A 12476-nucleotide genomic window follows, 5' to 3' on the forward strand; every position below is an offset into this window, starting at 1 on the left:
CCATCCAGACAAATGGGAAATATTCCATTACACTCTGAACTTGTGCCTTTGTCGATGATAGACAAGCTCTGGGGAGTCAGGAGGTAAATTACTCACCACAGTATTCCTAGCCTCTGACCTGCTCTTGTAACCACTGCCTTTATGTGGAGAGTCCAGGATGTTGATAAGGGGGAATTAGGTTATGGTAACACCATTGAATGACAAGGGGCATTGGTTAGGCTATGTCTTACTGGAGATGGTCACTACCTGGCATTTGTGTGACACAAATGTTACTTACAACTTGTCAGCCTAAGCCTTGAATGCAGATTACAAGGTTCAAGGCAGAATTTTTGGCCATGTGGAGGAACAGAGGGATCTTCGGATCCACATCCATAGATCCCTCAAAGTTGCCAACCAGGTTGATAGGGTTGTTAAGAAGGTGTATGGTGCATTGGCTTTCATTAGCAGTGGGATTGAGTTTAAGAGCCGTGAGGTTATGCTGTGGCTCTATAAAACCCTGGTTAGACCATACTTGGAAGATTGTGTTCAGTTCTGGTTGCCTCATTACAGGAAGGATGTGGAAGCTTTAGAAAAGGTTGAGATAAGATTTACCAGGATGCTGCCTGGACTGGAGGACATGCCTTCTGAAGAAATGTTGGGGGAACTAGAGCTTTTCTCATTGGAGCAAAGAAGGATGAGAGGTGACTTGATAGAGGTGTGCAAGACAAGGGAGGCATAGATAGAGTGGATAGCTAGAGATTTCTTCCAAGGGTGGAAATGGCTATCAAGAGGGGATATAATTTTAAGGTGATTGGAGGAAGGTTTAGGGGAGATGTCAGAGTTAGGTTCTTTACACAGAGAGTGGTGAGTGCATGGAATACACTGCTAGCAATGGTAGTATAGTCATATACATCAGGGACATTTAAGTAACTTGTGGATAGGCACATGTATAATGAATGGTAAGTAGGTGAGTTTGATCTTAGAGTAGGATAAAAGTTCGGCACAACATCGAGGGCCAAAGGGCCTGTACTGTGCTGTGCTGTTCTATGTTCTAAGCCTGAATATTGTCCAGGTCTTACTGCATTTGGACATGGACTGCTTCAGTATTTGAGAAGTTGTGAATGGTGCTGAGCATTGTGCAATTATCAGCAAACATCACCACTTCTGACTTTAGGGATGGTCAGGGTGTGGGGCCTACATAGCTGGCATCACACTGGCACTGAGACTTGTATATTGTGTTGGTGGCAAAATGACTTTTTTGCTTGATGACAGCACTCTGTTAGTGGCGAAGACCACTAACAGATTTCCTGCATAGTCAGAGTGTGATTGAGCAAAATTATACCCACTTGGGAAAGGATTGAGAGCCAGAAGACACAGATTTAAAATAATTGGCTAAAGAAGTGAAAGTGATACAATAATTTTTTTAAGGCAGTGAGTGGTATTAGTCTGAAATGTAAGCCTGAGAGTGTGGTTGATGCAGGTTCAATTGAGGCTTTTTGCAGAGAATGAGAAGGGTTATCAGCAAAGGAGGAAAGTGCAAGGTTACCAGGAGAAGACGGAAGAGGGGAGAGCCGTGCAGGCACAATGGACCTCCTCCTGCACAGCAATAATTCTGTGATTCTCCGAAATGGTATTCGCAAAAGTGGGAAACCGAATTCTTGGAAAGGGTTGTGGCATCGACTCATTTATATGCGACTTGGGAGTGCGAATATATTAAGGTTTAGAAAAATCAGATCTTCTTTGTTTACGACAAAACAAGTGAAGTCATGATAATGAATGAAATGTATAAAATTCTGGAACAATGGGACAGGGCAGATCGAAGCAGGCAGATTTTGTAGGGTCAGCAGTAAGGAGCCGAAGGTAGAAAATTCAATTTAAATGATTAAGAATAGTCAGCAGGAGAACTTTCTTCTCATGAAGAGAGGTTTGGGAAGCTTTGGGATTCACTTAGTTCCTGCATCAGTCACAAACTCTATCTGAACATTTGAGATGAGGCTGGTGAGGTGCGTTAGAGAAGTGAAAATGCAAGAGGTTTACAACAGATTATTTCAGTGAAATGAGGGCAGATTGTTTGATTGAGAAGAGAGAGAGTTAAAACCAATACTGGCTGCTCAGACCTCCTTCCATGTTATAATTTTTTGGTGTTTTCAGTATTTGGGACAAAACACAATCTGTTAAGCTCCTTTGGCTGTTTCTGTAGAGTCTCATGCCAGGAAACGGAACAGCTTATTACGGTCGAAAAGCAATGAGATTTACATAAGCCGATTGTGGCATAAAACACTTTGGCAGTTGTGTTTCCGTGCAAGAAACATAAGACATCTGTCACCATCGTACATCTGTAGTATGAGCCAAGACAGCAAGAAATTCTCCTCTCTCTCAAAGTCGGCTGACTTATAGCACCATCGTGCTTTTCCTGTGAAAATTCATGAATTTAAAAAGATTGGAGAAATCATGTCAGCTTCTTACAGTCAAGCTGAAAAGCCCCAGTTGATGAGCAAGCTTCCAAAATATTGAAATAGAAACAAGAGTAGGTCATTTGGACCTTTGAGCCTGCTGCCCCATTCAATATGATCATGGCTGATCATCCAACTCAGTCCCCTCTTCCTGCTTTCATCCCATATCTTTTGATCCCTTTTGTCCTCAGAAATACATTTAACTCCTTTCTGAAAACATTCAATGTTTCACCCTCAATCTCTTTGTGTGGCAGGGATTTTAAATGTCCGTCCTGCCGTCCCAGGAATCAGTTTGGTAAACCTACATTGCAATCTCCCCATGACCAGAACATCCTTCCTCAGGTTATAAAACAGAATGCCATTCAATTCCATCTGTGGATACTTTGATTTGTAAATAATGGTGGATAATGCCAAATTGAATACTTTGTGTCTTGCAGATGAGTTGGAAGTACAGGTCAGGTCTTGTACATTGCAGAGTCTCGGCATTGTAATAGATTTCGCCCATCTCTACTTCTCTATTCTCCTCCAGGTCTCTGTGTTCCTTCAATCCTGGTTTCTTGCTGCCATGTTCCTAAGCTCTGGAATTTCCTCCCTAAACCTCTCCATCTCTCTTAGCTTCATGGAACCTGTTGAACCTACCACTTTGACCAAGTCTAGAATCTCACCCTGCTTTTATGTGAATTGGTGCCAAGATTTGTTTGACAGCACTCCTGTGCTCTGTTAAAGGCGCTACAAAAATGCAAGCTTTTATTGTTGGGACATGGTTGCCCTCCCAGTGATTCATATCCTCCTACTTTGAATCAGGCTTTGGAATACAGTGGCACACCAACTCTGACTGAAAATAAAAGTGTCTTGCTTTTACAAAGTGAGCAAGGTCTATTTCAAGTACATTTGGAGTGTAGTTACTGTTGTGATGTAGGAAATGCAACAGTCAGTTGTTGGAGATTCAAGATGCACATTTCTGGACTGGAAGAAAAAGACATAGCAGCAGAAGTAGGCCATTCAGCCTATCAAATCAGCTCTGCTGTTCAATGGGATCATGGATGATTGATAATTATCAAACCACTTTCCTGCCTTTTCCCAATTATCTTTGATTCCTTTGCTGATTGAAAACCTATCTCCACTGCGAATATACATAATGACCTAGCCTTGTCAGCCCTCTGAGGCAAAAACAAAATCCACAGATTCACTAACCGCAGATACAAGAGACTCCTCCTCATTTCTGTCTCAAATGGGCGACCCTTTACTTTGAGATTATGCTAGCTGGTCCTCGACTCTTCCACAAGGGGAGCCAACTTCTCCGTATCTACCATGGCAAGCCCCCTAAGGATTTAGTATGCTTCAATAAGGTCTCCTCCTATTCTTCTAGACTGCAATGAGCACAGGCCTAACCTATTCAACTTCTCCCCATCAGAAGAATCCCTCCAAACCTGGGATCAACCCAGTGAATCATCTCTGGACTGCCTCCAATCAAACTATATCTTTCCTGAGATAAAGGACCAAACTGTTCACACTATTTCAGCTGTGGTCTGTCTAGTTCCTTGTATAGTTTCAGCAGTACCTCAGTATTTTATACTCCATGCTTTCTGAAATATAAGCCAACATTCTATTTGCCTACCCTATTACCTGAACTTGGATGCTAGCTTTTTTTAACATTCGTGCACTACGGCCCCTACATCCCTCTGTTCTGTTGTTTTCTCCAGCCTCTCTACATTTAAGGAATATTCATCTCCTGAATTCTTCCTGCCAAAGTACATAAGCTCATACTTTCCCACGTTAAGAGTCCATCTGACAAATTTTGCCCACTCACTTAACCAGTCCGCATCCTTCTGGAGACTCTTGTGCAATCGTCACCACTTGCTGTCCCATCTCTTTTTGTGTCATCCACAAATTTGTCAATAATACATTCACTTCCGAACGTTTTTATTCAGAGAGTGGTATGAATGTGGAACTCAGTACCACAAAGTTGAGGTGAAAACATGGTTACTATCAAGGGAAAGCTGGATAAACATTATTCAGGAGCAAGGATTAAAGAATATTGTCAATAAAGTTGGAGGAACATGGCAAGAGAATGGTCATGTGGAGCATAAACACCAACAGAGAACCATGGGGATAAATGGCCTCTTTCTGTGTTGTACTTTTGAGTTTAAAAGAAACAACTTCTAATAAGGACTGTCTGGTCAACAATGCTCTGTTTTGTAATATAGAACTTCTTGGGAAATGAGTGGAGTCCAAGATGCTAACAATTTGTCTCAGGCGCAGAAAAGTCAGAGACTGGGATCAGACTGGTCTCCATCCAGGACGGCCTCAGGATCAAAACAGATGGACAAAAGGAAGGATTCTGGTAGGAACCATTGGCATTTCTGCTTTTTTTTTTAACAATTTCATGCCTGGGATTTAGGCATTTTTGGCTCAGCCAGCCTTTACTGTCTTCCCCAATTTGCCTTTGAGTAGATGATGATGGCCATGCAGGTACACCTACAGTGTTGACAGAACGAGTTCTGGGAGGTTGGCCCAGTGATCCTGAAGGGATGGTAACACGGTCAGGATGGTGTGTGGCTTGAGTGGAATTTGCAGGGTTGACATTCCCAGGACTCTGCTGTCATTTCCCTTCTCGGATGGTGGGGGTCACAGGTTTGCAAGGTGCTAACTAAGGTGTCACTAACAAGGGAGGCTATCACCCCCACTCACCGTCCAAATCTGAATGTTAAAGGAATCTTTATGTCAGTCTCACAGTGCGTGGGTGTGGAATTTCCTCCATTAAAAATAAATGGAAGCCTGGATTAAAGGCACATCACTCCTCCACGTTAATCTCTTAACCTTTAATCCTGTGAAGGACTGCATAACTCCTGTATTGGTTTCAAAGAGTTGAATTGTGAGTCAATGCAACACTCAGCTGTTCAAACTGTGCCAAACTGGAAATGTCAGTGACTGCTCTTACATCTCTGCCTGTTCACCGAGACACTATGTTTTGAATTTTGTTCCTTGTATTTATCATTATCAGGCTACCACCATGACTTAAGATGCCAGCCAAATGCAAGTGACTGCTTGGAGATGAGGAAGGATTTCTCACTGACAGGAAAGTCCCATCGGAAGAAAAGGCAATTGCAGGATCCACAGCAACTGTGCTTAGGTTGGGGAGAAGTTCAGTTACCATTGATTAGACTAAGAACTACAGAAGTGCACCACATAAAACACTTCTTGTTTTAGCGAAATTCTGGTTGCTATTGTTTTTTAAAAAAAATTACTAAGAAATTATTCATAAGAACAGGGAACCCTTTGAACCTGCCCCATCGTCCAATAAGATTGTGGCTGATTCTGATTTTAACCTCAACTCTACATTCCTGAGCACCCCTTGATAATCAAGAATGTATTTACCTCTGCCTTAAAAATATTTAATGATTCTCCACTCACTGCTTTTTGAGGAAGGAAGTTTGATGTGATTGGGACCAGGTGGATCTCATTGACCATGAGATCCGTGATTGAGGATGTTTACTTGGGCTAATCAGGGAGCCCTGGCTGACCAATACAGGCAGGAAATTCAGAATCTCTTCACTGACTCTGAGCTGGCTGGCCACAGCCAGTGTACTGTACACATGTAAATAAAGGATGATTTGGTGACAGGATACCAGTCTCTATGCAGTTATTCCAAATTTCAAAGACACTCAACCTCCTGAGAGAAAATAATTTCCCTCTGCCTTCAATGGGTGACCCTTCAATTTTAACTATCATTATAACTTGCTTTCTGAAAGTGCAAAGTCATTTTCAACTATGGGCAAATACAGTATTTGAACCAGCTCCTTTTCCATACAGAAAAAGTCTGGATTTCCAAAATTACCAGCTAGGCCTTTCTGTTAATGTTAATAATCTGCATAAGGACATTGTCAGGTAGGGTGTGATCTGGAACAGACACGCTGCAACCTCTCCAAAGGACCCCTGTGCTAATTTCAAAGAAGAGTAGAGTTGGATAATGGGAGAAAGTTAGGATTGCAGATGCTTGAGATCAGAGTCGAAGAATGTGGTTCTGGAAAAGCACAGCCAGTCAGGCAGGATCCAAGGAGCAGGTGAGTTGACATTTCGGGCATAAGCTCTTCCTGATGAAGAGCTTATGCCCGAAATGTTGACTCTCCTCCTCGGATTCTCCCTGACCGGCTGTGCTTTTCCAGCTCCACACTCTCGACTCTAGAGTTGGATTATCCTTGGTGAACGTATTGAATATTTATCCTTCATTCAACATTACTGAAAACAGATTATCAGAACATTATTACATCACTCTTTTTGGGAGCTTGCTGTGCACAATTTAGTTGCCACATCTCCTGTTATTAGAACCACGACCATAATAAATAACAAACAGCACGAGCCATAAGGTGCCTCAGTAAGTCTTGATGTTGTCATAAATGATGCATAAGAACAAATCTTTTTTTGTATTGAGTTATGATTTTCACAAATGGCATCATCTTGCTATTTTAAATTTTTTGTGACCTTACTTTACAGCTATAGTTGAAGAGAACTATAACCTTGTGAGCACACCGTTTCCCAGAAGCTCTGCTATCTCCTCAACACTGGACACAAGGGTAAGAATGTACGGAAAAATTTGGTCATGTTGACAGTACAGCTGGGAAATGCAGTGTTCTTCTGTTTGTTTCTCTTTTCACACTTCCCCTCTCTGCCCATTATGGGAATGATCACAAGGTTTTCCTTGAGCATCCAACTTCTTCGATAAAGTGTGCCTCAGCAGCAAGATCCAAAGTGTCAAAATGTACCTCCTGTGATATAGTGATAGCATCCCTACCTTTGAGCTATGAGACCTGGGTACAAATCCCACTATAATAACATCTCTGAGCAGGTTGATTAGAGAATAGTTTTTTTTTTCAAACTGTGCCCTTTTGTTTCTTCTGGAGCACTGAGTTTCTCTGTTGGCCCCATAATGCCTGCTTGAACCAGGCATATTGATTGATCCCTGTGATGTCTTCATTTTAGCTTGTGACTTTGGTATCTACAAACCTGTTGATCACCTTTAATCCAAATCTATCAGTATACATCATTAATCAGTTAAGTAGAACAAAAAAATGCCAGAGGAAGTCGTGGATGCAGGTACAATGTTTAAAAGACATTTGGATAAGTTCATGAATAAGCAAGTTTGGAGGGATATGAGCCAAACGCAGGCAGGTGGGACTAGTATAGTTTGGGATTGTAGTCAGTATGGACTGGTTGGACCGAAGGATCTATTTCCGTGCTGTATGACGCTGTAACTGTGGACGCTGAAGATCTGAAACAGAAATAGAAATGACTGGAGAAACTCAGCATGACTGGTTGCATCTGTGGAGAAAGCAGCTCACTTGGACCTGAAACATAAACTCTTGTTTCTCTCTCCACAGATGCTGCCAGACCTGTTGAGGTCCTCCCGCAGTTTGTGTTTCTATCACTCAGATAGTGTTTCTGTCATTCAGATTTTGATATTCTTACCTTTCCCATCTAACGTTTTTTGTGGAAAATATGTCAACTTCCTGTAAAGATGATGAGGAAACATGTTAGCCCTGATTTTCCTGTAATGAAATCTCTCTCAGTAATGCTCTGTTTGTTCATTAGCCTTGGTTACGCAGATTTAGATTAGCTGATAGACAGATAGTAAGTCCAATGGGGCATCTGGGAACTTGGTGAGTGACAAGATCAACAGTTTATCTCCTTCACTGACCTGAGTAAAAGAATGAAACAGACGAAGAAATGCGAATGAGGATGTATTCAACTTTGGGACAGATGCAGAAAGAACGAAGAGATCGAAAGCAAGATTGGAATTGAGAAAAGGAGGCACAAAGAAGATGGAAAGGAAAAAGAAGTATAAAATTGAAAATTATAATGTTTTGTGCAATGAACAGCACAGTTTGCAGTGCAGCTTGGTGACCTTTATAATTAACAGGATATTTCTCCTCACCAGAGGTTGTGTTGAATGTACACAACAATTGAGGAAACATCAGGGGATTCTTTATTCCTTCAATTTGTTTTCCCCACCTTGATTCCTGTCTCTTCATGTTTGATGGCTGAGCCATTAGTCCTCAAGTCATACAGCACTGAAATCAACCCTTCGGTTCAACTCGTCCATGTCGACCAAATTTCCCAAACTAAACTTAGTCCCACTTGCCTGGGTTTGGCACATATACCTCTAAGCATTTCCTATTCATGTACCTGTCCAAACATCTTTTAAAGGTAATTGTACCTGCTTCCAGCACTTCCTCTGGCTATTCATTTCACACACAAACCACACTGTGTGAAAAGGTTGCCCTCAGGTCCCTTTTAAATCTTACTCCTCTCATCTAAAAAATATGCCCCCTTGTTTTGAACTCCCCCGTCCTAGGGAAGAGACCTTTGCTATTTACCATATCAATGCCTCTCCTGATTTTATAAATCTCTATAAAGTGACCCCTCAACCTCCTATGCTCCAGTTTATGCAACCTCTCCTTAAAACTAAAAGCCTCCACTCCCAGCAACATCCTGGTAAATCTTTTCTGAATCATCTCCAATTTAATAATATCTTTCCTATAGCAGGGCGACCAGAATTGTAAGCAGTATTCCAAAAAGTGGCCTCAACAACGTCCTGTATAACCTCAACATTATACCTGAACTCCTATAGTCAATGGTTTGAGCAATTAAGGCAAGTGTGCTAAACATCTTCCCAACCACCCTGTATACCTGTGACACAACTTCCAAAGAACTATGTGTCTGAACCCCTAGATCTCTCTGTTCATCAACACTCCCCAGGGCCCGATTGTTAATTGTTTCAGTACTGCCCATTTTTTTTTCCAAAATGCAATACATCGCATTTATCCAAATTAAACTCTGCCACTGCTCAGTCTATTGGACCAATTGATCAAGATCACTTTGTAATGTTAGATAACATTCTTCACTGTCAACTGTACAATCAATTTTGGTGTTGTCTGTAAACTTACTTGCCATGCCTTCTATATTCTCATCCATGGCTTGGTGTCAATTTTTGTTTGACAGTGCATCTTATGAAGTACCTTTGCACAGTGCTATATGAATGCAAGTTATTATTGTTTTCATCCTATTCCATGGAATGGTACTGAAGGTATGTGTTTCCTTTGTTCAGTCTTTGAACAGGTCTGGAATATCAACCAGCTCCAGGAAAACATCCACAAATGATTTGGGAAAGAGGAAGAAAGATCCTGTGACCCAGAGACTGCCTGAAATGATGAACGAACTCCAAGAGGAGTCTGAGCAGTTAAGGTAGGGCAAGGGTATTTGTTTGAAGCAGATGCTCAATTCCTTACTCACAGAACTGTGTCCCAGTTCTTTTTTCTAAATTGCAAGAAGGCCTGATCCGACGGCAAGACTTCACCGAGGCCAAAATGGCCGGGAGGCGCTATTAGGTACAGAGTGGGAGATTTGAACATGAGGGCAGCCACAGAGGCTTGAGAGGTAGATGAGGTTCTGTGATTTTGAGGGAAATAATGCAATTGTGTTCACTGAGGAGCAGTTTTCACTGAAATTACAATTGGGGAGCTGGTGGGATCGGGTGTGAAACATCGGTCTGGCTGACATTTTGCCTGGTCCTGTACTCTGAGGAATCAACTTCATGACTCCCAAGTTTGACACTGAGTGGTTGTGGGAATCAGCAGAATGTGCAAGATCCCAGACACCTCTCCAACACAACAATTATCATTCAGAGGAAATGATGGTGTAGTCAAATGTCACTGGACTCATAATCCAGAGTCCCAAACTAATGTTCTGGGGACATGGGTTTGAATCCCCACATTGCGAGATGGTGAAGTTTGAATTCAATGAAAAATGTTTGACTTAAAAAAGCTACCCTAATGGCAGCCAGAGAGCCATTGTTGTAAACATCCATCTACCTGGAAATGTCTACCAGCAGAAAGGAAGTTCTCAGTAACCAAAGAGACTGTGACCTTGTCTTATAGATTTCACAAACCAGCTAAACAGCCTCTCTACACCTTTCCAGTGAAGTTCTTGTTCGAGAATGTCATATGTCATATGTGGTGGCACAGTGGCTCAGTGGATAGCACTGTTGCCTCACAGTGCCAGGGACCCAGGTTCAATTCCAGCCTCAGGCGACTGTCTGTGTGGAGTTTGCACATTCTCCCTGTGTCTGTGTGGGTTTCCTCCTACAATCAAAAAACGTGCAGGTTAGGTGAGTTGGCCATGCTAAAGTGTTATGTTAGGTGTATCAGTCAGGGGTAAATGTAGGGAAAAGAGTCTGGGTGGGTTACTCTTCGGAGGGTTGCTGTGGATTTGTTGAGCCGAGGGGCCTGTTTCCACACTGTAGGGAATCTAATGTTTTGATAAGATTGCCTCTTATTCTTCTTAACTGTTGAGGTCCAGATCTTTTTGGCAAACAGAGATGCATGTGTAACAGAGGAGGTGGGTATCACAATATTGATGAATGAGTCAATTCACTTCTTCACAGAAGGCACAAGGGTGATTGTTTCACCAACTTTAAAGTCTTTTAGTTACTCATTAAAGGCAACAGCTCAGTGCAACTGGTGAGAGGAAATAACCCACTGCCTTCAGGTTTCAGCTACTTCATAGCAGAGAGATTGAGAGACAGAACCTGCCTTCTTTGTGAGTATTCCGGAGACTTCTCTTCCTCCATCTGTTCCAAGCTGTTCATCTTGGTTCACTGAGAGCCAATCAGAGAGCTTCGTCAGGCTGATGACTTCCAGCGTTCATGACTGGTCGCAATGGCACAAACCAATCAGCAATCTGTTGCCAGATGAATCTCACTCTGCACACACACCCTGGTGCTGTGGTGACTCATCTCTCCTCCTCTACCCACTACATGCAAGGCAGCAGTGTGAACGCAACTGACAGCGAGTTCCAGGAGCTTTTCAAAGTTGCAGTAACTGGACTTAGTTTTGAGAAACTCCTTTTCCCATTTCATCCACACTCAAAGATACAGAGAAATAAAAGGATGCAGACTTCACAAGGTAAATACTCAATAGCCAAATGCTGGGAAATGGGATTAAAAGTGGTGCTTATTGACTGGTGTGGACACAGTGAGCTGTAAAAGATTGCTCCATTCAACCCAGTATCTCCTCAGAGCATAACCCTCTCATTCCATATTACACCTCATCTTCCCACTTAAATTTAGTGTAATTATTTCCTGCAACTAAGAAAGAGTTGAAGAGAACAAAACTCTTGGAAAAGTGTTGCAGGGAATGGGGTGGAACATTTCATCCGTGACTTCTTGTTGTCCTGGTTTAGTGTGATTTATTTCAGCAGCTTTGCAATCTATTTGACCCTACACATCTGTCACCTTGAGTGCACTGGAGAGGGACCTTCACATCATGCCTCTGTTTGTCCTTTCTTCAAAGGAGCTGTTTTTTCACTTTAAGGTGAAATTAGATCTCTTTTATCCTGAATCACTGAGCTTGAATCGCTGTCAGCTGTGCAGAGATGGCAGAATTAATGACATCACAAGGAGGTTCAATCAAAATCATAGAGCATCCTAAGGTCAGAAGTGGCAATGTTTGCAGATCATTGTACAATGTTCAGCACTGTTCATAACTCCACAGATACTGAAGCAGCCAGTGTTCAAATGCAACAAGAGCTGGTCAAACCAGGTTTGAGCCGAAAAGTGCCAGGTAACATTCATGCCACACAAATGTCAGGCAATGACCATCTCCAACAAGACAGAATCTAACCATCTTTTCTTCACTTCAATGGCATTATCGTCATTGAAACCCCCCCTATAACATCGACACCCCGCGGATTGCTCTTGACCAGAAACTGAACTGGACTAGCCATATAAGTACAGTCACTACGAGGTCAAGTCAGAAGCTAATAATCCTGCAATGAGCAATGAACCTCCTGATTCCTCAAAGCCTGTCCGCCATCCAACAGGCACAAATCAGCAGTGTTTTGGAATGCTCTCTATTTTGCCTGCATGCGTACAATTCCAACAACTGTGAAGAAGCTTGACAGCTTAACATCTCGCACAAAGCAGCTGGCTTGTTTAGCACATCGACTAATGTGCTCCACCATCAACGCTTAGCAATGTGCACGATTTAC

General features: G+C 42.3%; 1 protein-coding gene across 6 annotated transcripts in view; it reads left to right on the forward strand.

Annotated features, from left to right (window-relative positions):
* The window catches only part of LOC122564952 (uncharacterized), a 163203-nt gene that overhangs the window by 83115 nt on the left and 67612 nt on the right, over positions 1-12476 (forward strand). For all 6 annotated transcript variants that reach the window (XR_015760691.1, XM_043720494.2, XM_087998258.1 and 3 more), the window contains exons 15-18: positions 4640-4776; positions 5437-5565; positions 6927-7006; positions 9538-9674. Coding sequence is in view for 5 of the 6 variants with exons in the window: in XM_043720494.2 (XP_043576429.2) it covers positions 4640-4776; positions 5437-5565; positions 6927-7006; positions 9538-9674 (483 nt within the window). In the remaining variant the exon portion in view is untranslated. The remainder of the gene's footprint in view (positions 1-4639; positions 4777-5436; positions 5566-6926; positions 7007-9537; positions 9675-12476) is intronic.

This window comes from Chiloscyllium plagiosum, unplaced genomic scaffold (genome assembly GCF_037043375.1).
Source record: "Chiloscyllium plagiosum isolate Xiang-an unplaced genomic scaffold, Cpla_swu_hap1 HiC_scaffold_21, whole genome shotgun sequence".
In the NCBI taxonomy this organism is placed as follows: Eukaryota; Metazoa; Chordata; class Chondrichthyes; order Orectolobiformes; family Hemiscylliidae; genus Chiloscyllium; species Chiloscyllium plagiosum.